The sequence below is a fragment of the Artibeus jamaicensis genome, unplaced genomic scaffold (assembly GCF_021234435.1).
Source record: "Artibeus jamaicensis isolate MK-2021 breed Jamaican fruit bat unplaced genomic scaffold, CSHL_Jam_final scaffold_537, whole genome shotgun sequence".
Classification (NCBI taxonomy): Eukaryota; Metazoa; Chordata; class Mammalia; order Chiroptera; family Phyllostomidae; genus Artibeus; species Artibeus jamaicensis.
Window position 1 is genome coordinate 1,976,219 of NW_026522047.1, and position 20,410 is coordinate 1,996,628.

Below are 20,410 nucleotides of genomic sequence, written 5' to 3' on the forward strand. Positions count from 1 at the left end.
GAATTCTGTCACTGTGTCGCGTCAAGGAGGATCGTACTGCGGAGTCCTCAGGCGGCGTCAGTCCATGTGGGCTTATAGCAAACAGAAAGCACCGGGTAGAGTCCCTGCACACAGCATACCTTTCCCAGGCTGCACTGCGGGGCCTGTGCTATATTCTTTCTCTGCCTTTTGGGGGCAGAGCACTCTTTCGAGTTAATGGACCAGGCTGAGTGCCTTCGGGGACCGTGGGGAGCGCTCCCGCCTGTCCTGCTACCACGCACTCAGGCCTCTTTCATGGCTCCCGGCTTCCTGGGGGACTTTCCCAGGACGCTGGTGATTTGCTGCTGAGGAATTTACTGCCTGCCCTTGGCAGCAAATGAAAGTGGGTGTTAATTTCTCAGAGTGCTGCCAGCCCCGAGAAGGAAACCCACAGTCTGGTGTCCTGCACAGCAGGCGCGGGTCACAAGGGGAGAGAAGCCAGCAGCCAGGCAGGACATGCCCCCCACCGCCTGCCCCCACCTCCTGGTGCATCCTGGAAGGGCCTGCAGCCTGGAGGGAGCTGAGTTATGCAGCTGCAGTACCAGGCCCTCCAGCCCAGCTTCCTTCGGGTTCCCACAATGCTATTGAAGTGCTTATTTTCCTCCTGAAGAGACACAAACAGATGCAAACTTCTGTAAACACTTTAGAAATGAATTCAGCGAGTTTGGCCTCTCAGCAGTGCTCAATGGCTGACAGAAAAATGTCTAATTAGTGCAAGTGGAAATAATAGGGCCACTTGGACCCCTTCCATCTCCTCCAAGTTTACTTTCCAAGGAGCTCAAAGGGCCTTTGTCTGGCAGGTCACCCTCTCTCAGGCTTTTGTGTGCCGATCTATTACGAACAGGAGGGGGAATGGATGAGGCCACGCTAGAGACTCGGCGTGTTCATGAGGGGCAGAGTGGGCTTTGCAGCCTATTCACAGGTGCAGCCGGGCGGGTCCCCTATGGCCTCAGCCCAGAGCCACGTGCACAGGACAGGGTTCCTCCACCCGCGTCACCTCAGTAACCACACTCCTCAATGGGGGTGAAGAGAAAAAAGATATTTTTAAAAACTAGAGGTTTAGCCATTTTCTGAGATAAGCCTTAGAGGTGGTTCGTGTGTGACTATTATTTACTTCTTATTCTGTTGAAAATCCCACGGACTGTAACTTAGGAGACTGTTTCTGTGTGTCGTGGTTTTGTCATACACAACCGTGGGAATGCGTGGATCCACTTTCTCCCCTATTTTACCCAAGTTTTCCCTGTTGTTTACTCAGCACCCATGGTATGCCAGGCGCCGCGCTGAGCATCTGACCCACATCTTCTCCAGGCCTGAAAGAGCACAGCACATTGAAACGGGGGCTCTGTGCCCTGTTGGGGGGACCCCAAAATGGTGCCACTTCTGTGGAAAACAGCATAGCGTTTCCTCTGCTACGTGATCCAGCAACCCCACCCCTGGGCACTTATCCAAAAGAATTGAAAGCAGGGTCTTCAAGAGATATTTGCCACATTCATCACAATAACCAGGAGCTTCAAGCAACCCAAATGTCTGTCTGTGGATGAATGGATCCACAAAATGTGGCCACACATACAGTGGAATAATATTCAGCCTCCAAAGGAAGGAAATTCTATCCCTGCTACAGCATGGATGAACCTGGAGGGCATTAAGCTCAGTGAAATAAGCCAGCCACAAAAAAAAAGGCAAATAATACACAATTTCCTTTATATGAGTAGTCAAATTCATAAAAACCAGAAAGTAAAATGGTGGTTTTCAGGGGTTGGAGAAGGAAAAGGGGGGTCTTTAATGGGTTTAGAGTTTGTATTTGCTGGATGAAGCAGTTCTGGAGGTCTGATTCAAACAAGATGAATATACTTAACACCACTGAAATGCATGCTTAAAAATGGGCCCTGGCTGGTGTAGCTCAGTGCATTGAGCACGGGCCTGCGAACCAGAGGATCACGGTTTGATTCCCAGTCAGGGCATATGCCTGGGTTGCAGGCCAGTTCCCAGCAGGGGCCAGTTCCCAGCAGGGGATGTACAAGAGGCAACCATACATTGATATTTCTCCCCCTCTCTCCTTCCCTTCCCCTCTAAAGATTAAAAAAATAAATAAATCTTTTTTAAAATGGTGAATATGGTGCATTTTATGTTCTGTGTTTTGACCTCGATTTAAAAAAGAAGGCAAAATGTTGAGACGAGCTCCTTCGTACCCTGACCCTTTCCACTTTGTAACTTTGGAAAGTCACATAACCTCCCATCCTCAGGTTCCCCATCTTACTTGGATTTTTTCAGTTACAATGAAATTAAATGAGGTAATAGGGAACACAGCAATGGCAGAAGCCACCAGTTCTGCAGAAAGCGGCCGAGGCTGCAGACCAGAGGTGGGGCTTCTGTGCACCCAGCACAGAGAGGCCTCCACCAATCGGCTTTGGCAAACAAGGCGGGCAGACACCAAACACCCATTTCTTTTCCATCTTTGAATTTATATTCTATGAATGTCAAATGAATGTTCTCCTTTAAAACTTGTGTTCTTCAGCCCTGGCCTGTGTGGCTCAGTCAGTTGGGCTTCCCTCTGCAAACTGAAGGGTCTCCACTTGGGTTTGTGGTACATGCACGGTCGCAGGTTTGGTGCCCAGTCAGGGAACGTGCAAGAGGCAAACACACATCGATGTTTCTCTCCCTCTCTTTCTCCCTCCCTTCCCCCCTCTCTAAAATCAATCAGCCTGTCTTTGGGTGAGGACAAAAAAAAAAAACAAACTTGTGTTCTTCAGATTGATGGTTTATTTGACACACCCCAATAGAAGTTTTGAGCACTTCAGTTTTAGTGGGGTTTTTTTTTTAGTGGGAAGGTATAGAGGCTCACTCGAGCAAACTCGTACAATGAAGCTTCTTTTATTATGAAGCTGTGTTACTACAAAAACACACATGGGACTGAAAAGAGGCCTGTTGCTCGGGGAAGTGTGCTAGTGGTACGGTGGGTTGGTGTTCAGTCATTATTCTTGGGTCTTCACTCTGGTGCTGCCCACAGAAGGGTCCCAGCTAAACCCTACTTCCTATTTTTTTCCGTCCTATGACTGGGAAATTCTTTCCATGTTTCTTAGTTCAGATTAATAAGTTCATTTTGAACTTTTTTTGAAGCCAGTTCAGAAAGCCATGGAGCCAGGTACAGGCGGGTACTCATAGTTTAGCCTTGAGCTGGTGGTAGGGTGGGGAGGTGGGGTCAAGGTCAGGTAGGAAAATACATGGCTGCATCAGAGGCAGGGCTTTGGGCACAGCGGTTTCCCTCAGGAGGTTGTGGTCTATTGGGCCTGGGAATGACAGGTCCTTGGGCGGCTCTGGTAAATACCATTTCCCTTCACCTGCTGGATTCTGGGGGCAGAAAGAGGGGTTATTTATTTAACAAAAGACTTAAGCAGACACAAGATTAATATTACCTCTAGTTCTGGTAAAGGCTAAATTGGAAGATATAACTCTGCATTAGACCACAGGGGGTCTGCTCGCAAGAACCCCAGAATTACATGGACTTCCCCATTCAGGCACAGGAATTACTAGGCCAAGCAGGACAGCTCACACAGGGTGGCTTTCCAGTCAGACAGGACGCACAAGAGCAGAGAGAAATCTGTTTCCTTCAGTCTGCTTGTTCCCAAGAAAAAGAACAGCCCAGGTCCCGCTCCCAAATGTGTCAGTTGGGTCGGGCAGCCACTTCCCCAAGGTCACAGAGCAGAGACAGGAAATACGCCGGGAAACAAAGGGCACTTGTCATGTTTACCTTGTGTCATTTGGAAATACGAAGTCTGTCAAGAAGGTATGAAGCCATGTAATATGAAAAACAGAGGCATTTACTGAAGAAGATACAAGAAACATTGTACATAGGACAATGATGCCTCAGTCCCCTTCAAAGTAAGCAACTTGGGGCCTCACATGGTTCTTCCAGTTGCCATCAGCTACCCTGTCACATTTTCCTGAACGTCATCAACGATCCGAAATCTCTTCACTTTCAAAAGTGTTTTTAGTTTGTGGAAAAGCCAGAAGTCACAGGGCACCAAATCTGGGCTATAGGGGGCTGAATCACCTGGGTGATTTGAAGTTTCACCAAAAAACTCTGCAGGAGACATGATGCATAAGCAGGCATGATGTTGTGATGAAGCTGCCAATCACCAATTGCCCACAGCTGCGGCCTTCTGAGTCATTCCAATAGTTCCTACGGATGAATGTTTGAGCTTAAACATGCAGATTTGTTGCTCTACTTACTCAGTCACTTTGAATGCGATGGCCACACAGTACACATGCTCACTCGATGGCATCTACCACCGGCACTGACTACTACAGTGAAGTCATTATTCACACATGTGCACATTCCAGTCCACTCTCCTTGGCTGCCTGGTCACATCAATGTCGCACAAACTGTTCTCATTATGTTAACAATGGCTGGACTTTTCCCAGACAGACCTTGAGTGTGCACTTATCATCTGTACAATCTTAGGGATGGAGGAGGAAATAGAAGGAAAGGAGTATTGTTTATCCCACGCTGAACTGGACTTTTCCTTACTTTCTTCCTTTGACTCAGTCACTTCATAGTTTCTTTTCCTGCTCTAGGCTTTGTTGCTGTCCCTGTTAGGTAGAAAACACGCAGAGGACTAGGCTTGGTCCCAGGACCACTGTCTTCTCTGCTGGTTGGGCACCTTGTCTCACCAGTTCACTGTGTCCCTACTCGACCTCCAGGTGTCCCTGAAGGCCTCCATCCTCGCCCGGGACTACGCTACTGCGGCGGCCATACTGTTCGTGAGCGACCGGTTCCTGTACGGGCTCGACGCGTCCCGCCAAGTCCTGCAGGTGGCCAAGGGGCTGCACAAGCTGTGGCCCGCCACGCCAATGGCCCCGCAGCTGGTCATTCGCCAGGCCCGAGTATCAGTCAACGCAGGTAGGCGCACCCTGCTCCTCCTGCCCGGGCCGCCCCCGCGGCTCCGCGCCTCCTTGTTCTGCCGACCGCAGTCCGCCAAGGCCTTCATCCCCAGCACAAAGAGTTGGCATAAAGGGCCTCAGAGCCAGCGCCGCAGAGAAGATTGTGAAAGGGTGTGAAAAGTACTAATTGGAGCTTTTGTCTTCTAACAAATCCGTCCTGCTGCTTTCAAACAGGGAATCTGAATGCTGTGCTTCTGCCCAAGAGCCTTTAAAAAGCAGATTAGAGTTCCGCTTTCACTTAGCTGTCCCGTCTCCTTTTGGCGGGCTCTTGACAGACACAGAGGTAATCCGCCGGTTTCCATCACTCCACTCGCAGCACCCGCACTGCACCTGATTTGGCTGGAAACACGCTCCTTCCGGCAGTCGCAGCGCGCTCAGCAGAAACCGAGGCTGCGCGCCGTGCGGAGGGCGGGGCGGGGCCGGGGGCGGGGCCTGCAGCGACCCGGAGTCCACTTCCGCTTACTCCGCCCACGTCAACCCGAGGTGGGAACGCGTGGCCCACCGCTCTGGTTTCCGGGAGGGAGAGGTTGAAGGCCACGTTGGAAGCTGCCGCTCGCAGGAGCAGGACTGGCTCGTTTTCGCAAAGGGTTGCAGCCGCTGCTGTGGAGTTGATGACTCTGGTCTGTGGGAGGTTAAACATCTTTACCTCATTTCCTAGGATGAGGAATTGTGCCGACTGCGCTCACGGGACGATTGGGGACTCCGGAGAGGGACCGGGACCGAGGTGTCAGGAAAGGGAGGGGCGGAAATGGGCTTTTCAGACCCGAGGCCATTCGCTCGCTTTTTTTTAAATTTATTTTTTGTATTTTTTCCATCACCATTTGTCCCCCATCCCCTCTCCCACCTTCGCCCCTCCCCCCTGCAGTCACAGCCCACGTGTCTCCTTTTTTCTTTTTTGGCGTTCCTTCCACACCGCCCACCCCCCGCCATAGTTTTGACCCTGCTCTGGATCTAGAGACTCTCTGCCACTCGTTGTTAATGCAGTGTGTTCGTTAGATTCCACTTGTGAGTAGGCCCTGCGGGTCCTGCCCCACCCCAGCCAGCGGAGCCCAGGTCCTTTCCTGTCCTTGCAGCTGGTCCTGAAGTGTGCCCACATCCTACTGTTAACTTTTCTAGAGGGAATGCAGGGATGGAGTTGACCTTAGGAGAAATTCCTTCCTCTGAATGCCCCTGATCTGGGACGTTTTATACTGTTTGGGTCTAAGGGAACGCTGACCACTAACATTCCTCCTTATGGCAGCAGGTGGCGGTGACAGAGCCAACATAGCACCTTTGCTGTGGGTGGTGTTGCTGTGCTGTGACGTGGAAACTGGGGGTGCGTGGCAAGCAGGCTCTGCTCCATGTGGCCCGACTGAAACGGTGCAAAGACCTGGAGCACGAACTGGCCTGCAGGTCCCAGGGACAGCAAGGAGGCTGCTGTGACCAAGGCGGGTAGACTGAGGGTCTCTGGTGATGAGGCCTTAGAAGTCCCAGGGGACAGGCCACAGGGGCCTGCAGGCACCTGGGGGAGGGGTGGATAAGACAATAACTGCATTTCCTGCTCACAGAGAGACAGCCATCCTGGGTTAGGCACCTCCTAGGTGGTGGGAGAGCCCTGTCTGTGGGCCATGCTCCTGCACTGAGACATTTGCTTTCCCTCTCAAGCCACAGTCTCTGCACGTGACTGGCCCCTTCCTGTGGATGCTTCTGGTCACCACTTCAGACTTCCCACCTTACCCCTTCTTGGGGCTTCGTCTGTCTTTTCCCTTTCGTAGATGATGAAGTTACAGGTTTCTAGATTTTGGAACAATGTTTCCAAGAGGAGCCCTGCGCTAGTGTGTCCTTGATCTTAGAGCGTGCCCCATGAGTGGTGTGTAAAGCTGTGCTCAGAGCTGACTGTGTGGCATTGGGCTGCTTCTTTTCAGGAAAACTTCTGAAAGGGGAGTATATCCTGAGCAGTCTGATCAGCAATGATGGAGCGACAGGTAAAGTGGGTTCACGTCCTCAGAGCAGTCTTTGCCCTCGGGGACTCCAGGGGTCTGGGGTAGGGAGCCCGTATTGCTGGGGGTTAGCCGTTCCACTCCACCTGCCACCGATAAAGGAAGGAGCTTTGGCCAAGCTACACCCTTCCCTGGCCGCCAGTCTCTCTAATTAAACACAAAATGTTTATCTCCCAGCCTCATGACAAAGAAGGTTCCCTAATGGACGATACCCACTGAAGCAGGTAACTCCATGGGCCTCGGAAAGAACTGAGGAGACAGAGCATTTGAATGGCTGGGAAAATAAACTTTGCTACCTAAGAACTCTAATAAAAAACATTTCAATAGTTAATCACACATGAACGGAAGCAAGTGGTAATGGTTGGGTAACAGATCACTTAAGCCTCCCAACATCTTGTCTGAATTTCTGCTCAAGAAGTTTCCCAATAAGCTGAATACAATTTCCAGTAGAGTTTAAGTTCAGTGTGCTTCAGTATAAGGTCCCTAGCACCTTAAAACCCACAGGCATTTCCAGCCTTAAAACCCGAAGGCAGGTTGGAATACAAATACTGACCACAAGTCCCTCATTGTGGCCATCATCACTAACATGCAATGTGCACACTTCTCACCTTCTACACCTCACACATGCACACACAGAGGCACATGTGTGTAAACACATGCACGGGCATGCACACACTGGAATGAAAAGCTAGGGCAAAAACACAGAGGGTGGCATGACAGAGAATAACGAGAAGGGAGAGCCAGGACCCTGGTGGTCCCGCCCAGCCTGCCTTCCCCATCTTGCCTGAGTCTGCACAGGCTGCCATTCACTCACCAGTGAACCCCAGCCTGCTCTTGTCACAATAAACACCCAGCCACTCACCACATTCCTCACCCGAGTCAAGTGGAGCAGCGTGGTGCCTGCCCGGCTCTCCTGAAAGGCACACAGTGTGGGTGCTGGAGCTGTTCCTACTCTCCCGTGTGTAGTCTGGGCAGATGGGACCGACAGCTCACACACTCAGGGATGCTAGGGCCACACTGATGGGGACAGCCCGAGAGGCCACAGCGCTGAGGCTGAGACCTGAGCAAGCAGGAGTGGTTTGCTCTGGAGCCAGAGGGAAGTGGTCCCAGCAAAGAATATGGCCTCTGTGAGAAGGGACACAGTGGGGCCAGGGCGACAGAGGGAGGAGTTAGTCCCTGGACCTTAATAAGCAGAAACTGGAACCTCGCACTGTGTGAGAGGAGACTGCTGCTTGAATCTCTATCGTGTGCTCACAAAGACTTCAGTGAAAAGAGTTTTATTTCACCACAGTATTCCTGCATAAATTCAAGACCAGCAATGCATTTCTCTTTCCCTCATTTATCACAGGCATCTGGCAGTACGGAAACGAAAGTGACCGGGTCCTGGTGCAGTCCGTGTGCCTGCAGATCCGAGGGCAGATCCTGCAGAAGCTAGGTGCGCCCTGCCCGCCCGCCTGCACCTGCAACATCCAGCCGCCTCCCTCCATGTCTTCGTGTGAGAGAGGAGGACGTTTAGGGCCCCAGGAGTGTGATGAATGCTCATGAAGCAGATGTTCTATGTTGGGTTCTAAAATTTACAGTTGTACCTTTCAAGTATCAACATAGGGTTCTCACGTGATTTCTGGTGTCTGACCCTTGGTCCCCTGATGTAGTGACACCATCCCCATCCAATCCTCGAAGGTACTTATGAGTTTTCAAGCAGAGTTTACAGAACTGCAATTACACTTTAAAATGCAGCCACTGAAGTGTTTGAAAACAGAGGCAGGTAATTGTTCTTGTAAATATTGGAGGTGACTTTTTTGCATTCACACACGTGACATGTGTGATGCACAGTGATTCTTACTCTCCCTGTTGCCCATGTTAAACACACTGGAAAGCAGATTATTGTCTGCCATCAACTGGACCCAGCCTGGAATTTTCTGACGGGCACTAATGAATCTCCCTTCTATAGTTTTCAAGGCATGTTCTGCCATGAGAGCAGACTCTAGCAGTTACCCCTGTGCCCCCTTTTCCAGGGATGTGGTCTGAAGCAGCGGAGTTAATGTGGGCCTCGATCGCAGGGTACCTGACGCTTCCTCAGCCGGATAAGAAGGTTGGTTGTGAACTTTTCTCTTCTGCACATTTTTGTCCTGGGCGGTTATCTCCTGTGGCACAGTTCACCTCACTGCCTGTCGGTTGCGTTGATCCTGTTCTGTTGGCTGCACGTGAGCACAGGATTGGGCCTGGGCCACCTGCTTCTGTGCTGCTTTGTTCTCACTCACACTGAACTCCTGGCCTATAGTTAGTGTTTCTTTCTTTATTTTTTTAAATATATTTTATTGATTATGCTGTTACAGTTGTCCCACTTCCCCCCTTTATTCCCCTCATCTCACCTGCATCCCCCCCCTTTAGTTCATGTCCATGGGTCATAGATGTAAGCTCCTTGGCTTCTGCATTTTCTATACTATTCTTAACCTTCCCCTGTCTATTTTCTGCCTACCATTTATGCTACTTATTCTCTGTCCTTCCCCCCCCACACTCCCTTGCTGATAATCCTCCATGTAATCTCCATTTCTGTGATTCTCTTACTGTTCTAGTTGTTTGCTTAGTTGGTTTTTGGTTTTGTTTTTATTTAGGTTCAGTTGTTAATCACTGTGAGTTTGTTGTCATTTTACTGTTTATATTTTTATCTTCTTTTCCTTAGATAAATCCCTTTAACATTTCATATAATACGGGCTTGGTGATGATGAACACCTTGAACTTGACCTTATCTGGGAAGCACTTTATCTGCCCTTCCATTCTAAATGAAAGCTTTGCTGAATAGAGCAATCTTGGATGCAGGTCCTTGCCTTTCATGACTTGGAATACTTCTTTCCAGCCCCTTCTTGCCTTTAAGGTCTCTTTTGAGAAATCAGTTGACAGTCTGATGGGAACTCCTTTGTAGGTGACTGTCCCCTTATCTCTTGCTGCTTCTAGGATTCTCTCCTTCATTTTAATCTTGGGTAATATAATTATGATGTGGCTTGGTATGTTCCTCCTTGGGTCCACCTTCTTTGGGACTCTCTGAGCTTCCGGGACTTCCTGGAGGTCTATTTCCTTTGCCAGATTGGGGAAGTTCTCCTTTATTATTTGTTCCAATAAGTTTTCCACTTGTTGCTCTTCCTCTTCTCCTTCTGGTACCCGTATGATTTAGATGTTGGGATATTTAAAGATGTCCTGGAGGTTTCTAGGCCTCTTTTGAATTCTTATTTCTTCATTCCATTCCAGCTGAATGACTCTTTCTTCCTTCTGGTCCACACTGTTGATTTGAGTCCCTGTTTCTTTCCTGTTACTGTTGGTTCCCTATGCATTTTCCTTTATTTCACTTAACATGGCCTTCATTTTTTCATCTAATTTGTGACCATCTTCCACCAATTCTGTGAGCATCCTGATCACCAGTGTTTTGAACTGTGCATCTGATAGGTTGCCTATCTCTTCATCACTTAGTTATATTTTTTCTCGAGCTTTGATCTGTTTTTTCATTCAGGCCTTTTTTTTTTGGTCTCAAATCACCTGTTACATAGTAAGGGGTGGAGCCTTAGGTGTTCACCAGGGTGGGGCAACCCACATTGCTGGGTTGTGATGCTGTCTGTGGGGGAGGGGTTCGAGAAGGAACGGTGCTGCTTGCTGTGCTCTCTCCCCACTTTCAGTCACTTCCCCTGCTACCCACAGTCAAATCGTGCCTTTCTGGTGCTGACTGCTGGGTGCATGGGTTTGTGTACATTCTGAGACACTGTGGGTCTCTCCGACAAACTCTCCTGTGAGGATGGGAGTTTCTCCTGCTGCTTCCTAAACCCCCACAGGTGTTTTCAGTCAGAGGCTTGGAGGCTTTATTTCCCTACACTGGACCCTGGGTTCTGTGGTCTGTCTCGCTCCCCTGTTGTTCCTCCTGGTGTATCTGCATGTGAATGTGGGGCCACCTGGTGTACCAGCCACTGCCATGTCAGCCCCAGTCCTCCAGCTATTGCCTTACCGAGAGCCCTCTCAGCCCAGGTGCCCATCTCCACCCCTCCTACCAGTCTGGATGAATATTTCTTCTTTAACTACTTGGTTGGCAGACTTCCATACAGTTCAATTTTCTGTCAGTTCTGGTTGTTTTTTTGTTTTTAAATTTGCTGTTATCCTCCTTTTGGTTGCATGAGGAGGCACAGTGTGTCTACCTGTGCCTCCATCTTGGCCGGAAGTCCTAGTGTTTCTATTTTGATTTGTAACCATCCACTTACATAGTTATTTCTACTGAGCCACTCGTTGTCTGCTTCATTATACATTTAGCCTTTGCATGGCTCCATACCCCAGCTGACCGTGCCCAGGTGCTTGCACATAAAATCATTTCTTTGAATGAAGTGGGCAAAGACATCACTTAATTATTTACACCATGTCTTCATTCAAGAAAAGATGCAGGATCTGCTTTCCTGCCGGACGGTTTATTCTGTGTCAGTCTGAGTATGTTCTCCCATTTGCAGCGGCATTGGGTTGCTGCATCCCCCGAGCTGCTGACAGCCTGCCCCATGGAGAGAGCTGGCCAGGCAATCTGTTTGAGCCCTGCTGGAAAGAGCTGCATTTGCATGGTGTCCGCATCTTCAGGGTGGGACAGTGTCCTTGTGTTACAAGAACAACAATCTCACAAAGCCCTGGTCCATAGGGAGGGCTGATTTCCTGCTTGTCAGATCACAAGCAGTGACTCATCGTGAATTCCCATCTGTCTGTCTGTCTGTCTGTCTGTCTGCCTACCTGCCTACCTTTCCCTACAGGGCATCTCCACGTCATTAGGGATTCTGGCAGACCTCTTTGTGTCCATGAGCAAGCAAGAGTACGAGAAGTTTAAAAACAGTCCATGGATGAACTTGGTAAGTATCACTTGCCAAACCAGTGCAGACAGTCAGCCTCCTCCTCCATGCTAGAGTCTGGGAACACAGTGTCTCCCCTCATGGGTGACATCCACACTGCTGGGGATGGTTCCAGCGTGTCTTGGGGGCTGTGTTGCCCCAGCACCTGGCTCGGCCCCAGACATGCGGAGGTCACTCAGTGACAGGCAAGGAGGTCCCAAATGATCACAGAATTCAGTTTCTGCACCTGGGCCACCTCAGTGACAAAGGAAAGGTGTTTTTTTTTTTAAGTTTTTAAACATTTTTAAAGTTTTATCATCAGCTACTCAGATCAGAGCATCAGTCACTTGTTGAGGCCCCCTAGCCCTACTAATAATGATTCCTACTATTTATACATTGCTTTACAATCCAGAAAGCATGTCTGTGTATATGATCCACATGAAGTCCTTTGGGCAACAGGCGTCACCCCCATTTTAGAGAGAGATAAGCGGAGGTCTAGAGATACTGGGTTAGGTGTGCGATGGGCAGCTTCTAAGGAAGCTGCCTGGGGCAGAACCAGGCCCTCCAGCTGCCAGGGTCTCTCTCGGTGGGAGGACGTTGGCCTGTTCTCCTGCACTGTGCAGAAGCTAAGGTTTTCACATGATCTCCAAGGTTGCCATTTTTGTGAAGTGCCAAGTGACAGCAGTGGCCACACTCAGTGCCAGGAGCTTGAGGACACACCCATGCAGTTCGCTGGCCATGTCTGGAACCTTAGCTATTGCTTTTGCTGCCGGACAAACAAAGGGAAGACTCCATCCCTCGTTCACTGAAGCTGTCCCCCAGACCTCCCCAGCCCCACCCACATGCATTGCCCTCATATAGGGTGTTGGGTCCCCTCCCTGCAGCAGAAGTCGAGCTCCTAGCAGGCTCACCACCTGCATGTCTTTGTCTAGAACAGTGCCTGACACCAAGGTGCTCATGCACATTTCTAAACTGAATGGAGAGACCTAATTGTTGTGAAACTATAGATCAAAGGTTTCTCTGCCAAGAACAATTCAGAGACCAGCCGTTAATCTGGCTGCAGAACACGCGGGGTCCCTCCAGAGTGGACAGTGCGGATGGTGCTGCCAGGGTGCCAGGCCGGCCCTCTCTGGGATGTGGATGGTGCAAGGGAGGGACAGTCACTCTTCTGTGGCCCAATTCTCAAGAGAATTCTCTGAGACGGGCTGGGGGAGGCAGGGCACCCATGAGACTTGGCTTCATAGCCTTCCTGTTGCTGTGGCCCCTGCTCTCTCCCAGGGCCTCCTGAGGGACTCGGACCACCGCCTGTTGTTGGCCGCTGAAGCCTGCAAGCTAGCGGCCGCCCTCAGTCCTTACACACCACTCTTTGTGCTCACAGCCATGGTAAGTGGGGCACTGGGGGGAGTCATGGTCAGATCACAGGATCAGAGGTCCTGTGTGGAGGTTTCATGGGCAGAGTGGGGACATCCTGGTGGGACCTCGCTAGTTCCTCCAGAGGAGTGGAGGCCATCTTCTCCAGAGCACTGTCCCCAGCACTTTGCAGTCACCAAGGGGCCTTTTCAGAACGCACAGCCCTGGGTTCCCCACTTGATCCTGTGAATGCAACGTTCTGGGATTGGTCCCCAGAGACCTTTAGTGTTGAAACACTGCCCAGGTGACTCAAATGCACAGGAGGCTTTGGGGCCACCAGTCCATTGTTCTATTACTGAAGGAACCACGTGTTTCCCTACAGCAGCCTCATTTGCATAGAGAAACTTACCACGTCCCACTCTTACACTCCGTCCACATCATCACTGATGCAAAGCACTGGAGGCTGCAGGAGAGTGTAGTCCTGCCAGCCCCTCCTCCTCTGTCACCAAAAAACCCTGCACTCCCTGTTCGATTCTGTGTTTTTCCTAGCATATCCATGTCACACGCTTGTCGTCCTACGCTACCATGTTTGTTTCTTCATAGTATTCTAATGACTGTTCTCTGGGAATTCCACGGTTTTCCTGTTTTATCTCCAGTGCTCAGGTCCATGTCTGATTTTGCATGTGTTGTTTTCTCAGAACATCCGTGGCACGTGCTTGCTGTCCTACACTGGTTCTAATGACTGTCCCCCGGGCACAAGAACTGCGCATCTGAGGGAAGCCGGAGAGGCCTTCGAGATCGGCCTCCTCACCCAGAGACGCGACGAGGCAGCGACAGGAAGGCAGGGGCTCCACAGCCTCCTCAGAGCGGCGTTCGGCCTGGCCACGGTGCACTGCCGGCTCCACGGGGAGACTGGGCCGGGCCAGGTGGCCCGGCAGCTCTGTCTCGAGGCCATGGGGAAGCTGTACGCATTCAGTGTCTCTGCTGGGGATCAGGAGCGAGCTGTTCTTGCCCGGGAAGTCATATGTGCTGTCAGCCAGGTGAAGGACCATTTGCAGGTTCAAAGCTTTGCAACCTCAGAAGACGGGGCTTACGTCCCAGCGGGTTTTGAGTGTGGGCTGCACAAGCCTATCCTGTACGGGCAAGTGGATTTCCAGAAAATTCTTGAAACCTATTCACAGCACCATACTTCCGTATGTGAAGTATTTAAAAGCACTTGTAAAAACAACAAAAACAAACAGAAAGATGCCAGCCCCGGAGTCTGCATCACTGCACTTAAAACAGACACAAAAAGCATAGAAACCGTGAGTACGGAAGACGGGCTGTGTCTCCAGGCAGGCGGGAGAATGTCCTGCTCCCAGGTGGCTCAGAATGGCTGGGAGGCACCCAGGAGGGTGGGAAGGAGAGGCTGGGCCCATTCAGATGCCTTCCGAGTCCCCCTGGACCCAGACGTGGGGATTGAGATGGAGTCACCAGGCCACCGCAGCGGCAGGGAAGCTACTTTGGCTGACAGCCAGAGCTCCTGCTCCTGGAGCGAGTTATCCAGGTGCAGCGCTTCCAGCAGCTGGGAAGAGGTGAGTGACCAAGGAGACAAGAGCCCGACCAGAGGACGGCCTAGTGGAGAGCATCTGGCGGACACTCAGGGTCCTGCAGCTGTTGTGGGAGCGCAAGGGAGTGACGAGGGAAGCACAGCCCTGTGTTCACTGGCTTCAGAGCTTCGTGACCTCTCTTTCCCAGGGTCCAAGGGAAATGGTTCAGAGTCCTGTCTACCTCACATGCCCTTGGCCACTGCCCCCCCTCCTGGTGCCAGGGCCACACTCATAGCCTTCAGCTCAGGGAAGCTGGAGTGCAGTCTGGAAGAAATGCAGAAAGTCGGAACTACAGGCTCCAGAGATACTTCTGCTCATCCCAGACCCTCATCTGGGTCTACTTCTTGGTCTCCTGATCCTGATTGGCCCAAGAACATGGCCGCCCCTCCTTCAGTCCAAGGAGAGACCTTTGAAATAATGGATGACCTTCCAGAAACCAGCTGTGATGCCAGAGACCGGTCTGGAGGAGACAAGGGAGACCTCACACATGGCACTGGCACTGCATTGAAAGGGAGCCCCACCGAGGTGGACCCAGAAGAGGAGACAGCAGATGGCACAGAGGACGTGCCCCAGGGCTCCCACGGAGGCACGGGCGATTCTCTGGGCAGAAGTGCCATGATGGCGTGTCACTCTGTCACTCCTCTCTGGCCTCGTCAGAACCCAGACGGGGGACAAAGCAGGGGCTCAGCCCCAGAGCCGGACGTGGACCCCGATGCGTCCACGGTGGACGAGCAGGGCCAGCTCCTCGACCTGGTGGTGCAGCATGACCATCCCGGGCTGTGTGCCCCGAGGCAGCCCTGTGTCCCCAGAAGCTGTGAGGGCTGTGCCACCACCGAGGAAGGGGACGCACCTGAAGATGTGCTCAACTGCAGCCACAACTCCAGCTCATCTTCGGCGAGCTGGTGGAACTCTCCCGTGTTCTCCAGCGGGTCCTCAGAGGGGGGCAGCCCCTGGTCCTACCTGAATTCCAGCGGGAGCTCTTTCGTTTCCTTGGCAGGGTCAGTGAGGCAGGAGACCCTTGAGGCTCGCACCCTGGAGCCTGATGACCTTGAAAGGCTGCTGGCAGGCGTGACGCACGAGTGGCTGTTCCAGAGGCTGGAGCACACAGGGGTGTTCAAGCCCAGCCGGCTGCACCGGGCGTACGGTGAGTGTGGCAACCTCGGACAGGTGCAGCCGGAAGGCACCTCCGTGCTGGTGGCCTTGGAGGAGCTGGTGTTCATCCCTTAAAGTGTAGGGAGGTGGAGACCCTGTCATGCTGGAAGGGTGTGGAGAAAGGTGCCCTGCAGGCCACCCTGGCTTGGCTGGGCGGCTCCCGAGGTTCCAGGACTCGGGCCACCTGTGTTTGGAGGTTTGCTAGAAGGACACACAAGGCAGTCTGGAGATGGGAATCGTGGCAGACTCGGGGACAGTCAGGCTCTGGGGCAGCTCTGGGAGCCATTTCCTCGCAGCGCCCGTCCATCCATTCTCACTGATGGGCAGCAGTTCCGCAGCTCCACACTGCTTCCAGGAGACAGAGTCTGCCTAGTGGAGCATCGGCCTTGCGGTTTTACCCTGTGCACTGAGAGGTGTCTGCCCCGCGAGGGGACTGGTCGAATGTCCTCCTGCCACACCAGCACTGGCTTTCCACCCGAGGAGCAGCCCAAGGTTCTCTCCTGCAATGGGTCTGGGGTGCAGCCGCCTGCGAGGCACACGTCCAGGGCAGCTTAGGAAGGGGAGAGGCTCCGGGAAGGAAACAAGACTGAGGTCTTCTCCTAGCCCAGAGGGGTCCATCGTAATGCCCAAGATACTGAGGAATTGTTGAAAAAAATGTTTAAATGCTGCGAAGTGCACTTCAGAAGAAGCCGTGCAGCTGGCTAAGCGCTGGGTTCTCAGTCGGGCACCGCCCGTCTGACTCCTCAGGCTGGGGATCCAGGCATCAGTATTTTTTTCCTAGTTTTATTGAGAGGTAATATACATCACTGTGTAAGTTTGAGGCGTGTGGCATGAAGGTTTGATTACGAGTGAAATTATTCCAGTAGGTTCACTAACATCCATCTTCTCACATAAATACAATAGAAATGAAAGGAAGAAAAAACGGAAAAGATTCTTATGGTGAAAACCCTCAGGATTTCCTCTCCAAACAACACTCACAGGTCTCTAACCGCAGCGCCAGCGGCGGTCGGCTGGCTGTTGGCTGCATTCTGTGGACACAGCGTCCACGTCTTACCCTGGAGTCTGGCCTCCTTCCTCCAAAGCCTGCCCCGCCTCCACCTCTGGTGACCACAACTTCGATCTCCCTTTTTCTTTTTATTCCACATGACAGTAACATCCTGCCCTACCCTAGAATGTAGCATTTCTTCCTCGAGGTTCATGTTGATGTTTAAAAGAGCTGCTTCTTGCTCACCCACTTTCTCCGTTCTTCAAGGCAGAGTTTTTTATTCTATCTTCCTTTCTCAGTTGAGTTTACATCTTTGTACAATTGCTACAATTTTTCAAGTAATTCCTGGACTTTCCCAACTTAAAACAGGGAGAGAAAAAAAAGGGCCGGGAGAGGTGCAGGGCCTGCGCCCGGACCGTCTGTTTCCAAGCCCTCAGTCTTCTCTCTTCCTACAAAAACCCCGCCTTTTTCTTAAAGTTGCCGTCACAAATGAGATTCTGTGGCTCATAGGCTATTCCGCATTTTACTCTAAAGCTTCTCTTGCTTATTGTACTTTGCTACCTTTTTATTAGTCATCACAGACGAGGCTGACATTTGAGAAACGGACAAAGAAGTTGAAGGTTTCAGATACGCTGGATGAGGACCTGTGTTACTTCAACTTTGTCCATCAGTTGTGATATCGTTTGGAAAATACCCATTTTCCTCATTTTTTTTTTACAGATGCTCTTTTGTTGAAATATTCTAAGAAATCTGAATTGTGGACGGCCCAGGAGACTGCGGTGTACCTGGGGGACTACCTGAACGTGAAGAAGAAGGGCAGACAAAGAAACGCTTTCTGGGTCCATCATCTTCACCAGGAGGAAACGCTGGGGAGGTACTGCTTGAAAGCATCAGAGCCACTCCTGTAAAAAGGGCTGATTTTCCTCTCCACTAACTGCTGTTGCCCCCTTACCGCTGTTCTGCTTTCTGGTCAACCACAGTCTGAAAATTCCAGAAACAAATAACTCATAAGTTTTAAACATGTGCCATTTGGGTGACACCATACACTGTCCCCTCCGTCCCTCCCGGGACACGAATCATCCCTTTGTCCAGCATGTCCCCACCCACTGGTCACGTAGCAGTGTCTCTGTTGTAGCTCAGCTGTTGAGGTATCGCAGTACCTGAGTCCCAGTCCCCTGATTTCATGCCACATTCGCTGCCTTATTACAGTGCATTCACCATTAGTTACTGTCGCTACTCTCTTACTGTGCCTGACTTAATAAATTAATCCTTGTCATGTGTATAGAGAGAATGTAGTAGATGTAGGAATCAGTACCATTTTCAGTTTCAGGCATCTACCTGTGGGATATACCCCCCACAGATAAAGAGGAACTGCTTTAATAATTTATGAGATTTTGAAAAGGCTGAGAAAGCTGGCCAGAATATATGTTTTCAGCTTCCTACTCCTCCCTCATCCTCATTAACTTATTGGTAAAAGTTTCCACGGACTGACCGACGTTCTGTCAGCTGTCTTGCCCAGCCCTACGTGACTCAGACCCAGTATGGAAACGTTATCACCCTGTGGGAAAGACAGGAAAGGTGGAGCATCTGCCCACTGGCAGGAGAGAGAATGTGCTAGCAGGAGCCTGCTTAAACTATGAAAGCCACACTTCTTGTATATAAACAAGCCTGCAAACAAGGCAGGAGAATCCTTTGAGGCCTGAGATGCATCACATCCAGGTAGATACATGGCTGGGAGCCCAGAGTCACCTGTACGTGGGTGGGCTGACGGGCTACAGGGCAGAGCTGCCCAGTGAGGGGACCCATGTCAGAGATGGAGCGAGCAGGGAACCGGAATGGCTGCATCCTCCAGGAAACACGCACCAAGGTGGTTTTGTTTGTAGATATGTTGGGAAGGAGTACAAGGACCCAAAGAAGCTGTGGCTCCATTTCTCCGACGTGGAGCGACAGATGACTGCCCAGCACTACGTGACTGAATTTAACAAGAGACTTTATGAACAGAAGATCCCAACGCAGATATTCTATATCCCGTCTGCAGTGCTGCTGGTAAGAGCGAAGAGACCGGGTTCTTGGGAGAATGGGCCCATAAACATAGGTTAGATTTCTCTCTCAGCCTACCATTCATTTTCCTCCACCATCATTCCCGTGAAAATCAGCTCAGTCACCAGCCTCCTCTACCTGCTTCATCCACATAGACAGGTAAATGAGGCAGGGCCGTCCATCCCCTGAGTGGGCCGGTCACATGGGAATCCCTGTGGATTCCGTGTCTGGCCCCACACGGTCAGATCAGCCCTCAGCAGACCTTCCTTGGTCTCCTCTGCTTCCGGAGACTGCTCCTGACAGCCTGTCCCCTCAACATCACTCAAGACCCCAATTCATACCTGTTGGCCCCCAACCCTGTGCCACAGCTTCAACACTGTAGCGAGAAAACATGATTACTAGGTTTTCACTCTCCAGTTAACCTGTTACGAAGGTTTTGTTCCAACCCTGTTTTCCTCTCATTTCTGCCTGCGACTCACAGCTCTGTCTGCTGGGACCTCCAAGGCTAATTAATCTCTTCACAAAGATGCCTCTCCGAGTATATTAGGGCAACGGCCCCACCAACTTCTTTCCTCTTTGGATTGAGCAGACCCTGCTTCTCCAAAGATCCTCATTCATGCCTAAAGGATTTTTTTCTTTACTTTGTGACATTTCAGACCTATTTAGGCCCATTTTTACTACAGTGACAAACTGTCTTCTGTTTTGCACTGTCTTTATGTCGAGTACTATGCCAGGCATTTAACAGACACCAACTCTCACTTCTGGAGCAAGTCTGCAAAGTCGGATGCACACAGAAGTGCTCACACTGAGAGAGCAGCCTGGGACCCCACTCGTGATCTGGCCGTGCCCCTGCAAGCCTGCCCCAGAGGGATCGCACATCACAGCCCACGTGTGACGTGTGCATTTTAATGCAAGAGTAATAATTTTAGGTTCTGTTGTATGCTATACCATGTTAAGCACTTGACATGCAAATAAAGAAACCAAAATCTAGGAATAACAAACCTCCTAAGTGGCAAAGCTGAGGTTCAGAGTGGTGTCTACTTGTCCCCAAAGCCCGTGCCTTCACTGTTAGGTCACACGGGCCCCCATTTCTATTTTTCAGATTTTAGAGGGCAAGAGGATACAAGGATGTGTCAGTGTGGAACCTTACATTCTGGGAGAGTTTGTAAAATTATCAAATAACACCAAGGTGGTGAAAACAGAATACAAAGCCACAGAGTATGGCCTGGCTTATGGACATTTTTCTTATGAGTTTTCTAATCACAGAGAAGTTGTGGTAGATTTACAAGGTATGTGAAACTGGGGGTTAATTTTTATATTTAGAATTATTTATTTGTAAATACGAGGTTTTGTCACTAGCTCTACCAATCACTAACAGACTATTCAGTGAATATTTAGAAGTAATCGATTTGACTCTATGTAGCAAATGATGCCTGAGAAAACATCTATAGCATATGTCTCTAAGATGTCAATTGCTGTAAAGATTGGGCTCACGTTCTGTTGAGCTAAATT

General features: G+C 50.7%; 1 protein-coding gene across 11 annotated transcripts in view; it reads left to right on the forward strand.

Moving 5' to 3' along the window:
* Positions 1 to 20,410, forward strand: part of ALPK1 (alpha kinase 1) — a 61,452-nt gene that overhangs the window by 28,679 nt on the left and 12,363 nt on the right. For all 11 annotated transcript variants that reach the window (XM_037129901.2, XM_053658405.1, XM_053658403.1 and 8 more), the window contains 10 exons: positions 4,720 to 4,918; positions 6,864 to 6,923; positions 8,287 to 8,373; positions 8,954 to 9,030; positions 11,708 to 11,803; positions 13,061 to 13,165; positions 13,831 to 15,865; positions 17,579 to 17,732; positions 18,742 to 18,904; positions 20,001 to 20,187. In XM_037129901.2, the coding sequence (XP_036985796.2) occupies positions 4,720 to 4,918; positions 6,864 to 6,923; positions 8,287 to 8,373; positions 8,954 to 9,030; positions 11,708 to 11,803; positions 13,061 to 13,165; positions 13,831 to 15,865; positions 17,579 to 17,732; positions 18,742 to 18,904; positions 20,001 to 20,187 (3,163 nt within the window). The remainder of the gene's footprint in view (positions 1 to 4,719; positions 4,919 to 6,863; positions 6,924 to 8,286; positions 8,374 to 8,953; positions 9,031 to 11,707; positions 11,804 to 13,060; positions 13,166 to 13,830; positions 15,866 to 17,578; positions 17,733 to 18,741; positions 18,905 to 20,000; positions 20,188 to 20,410) is intronic.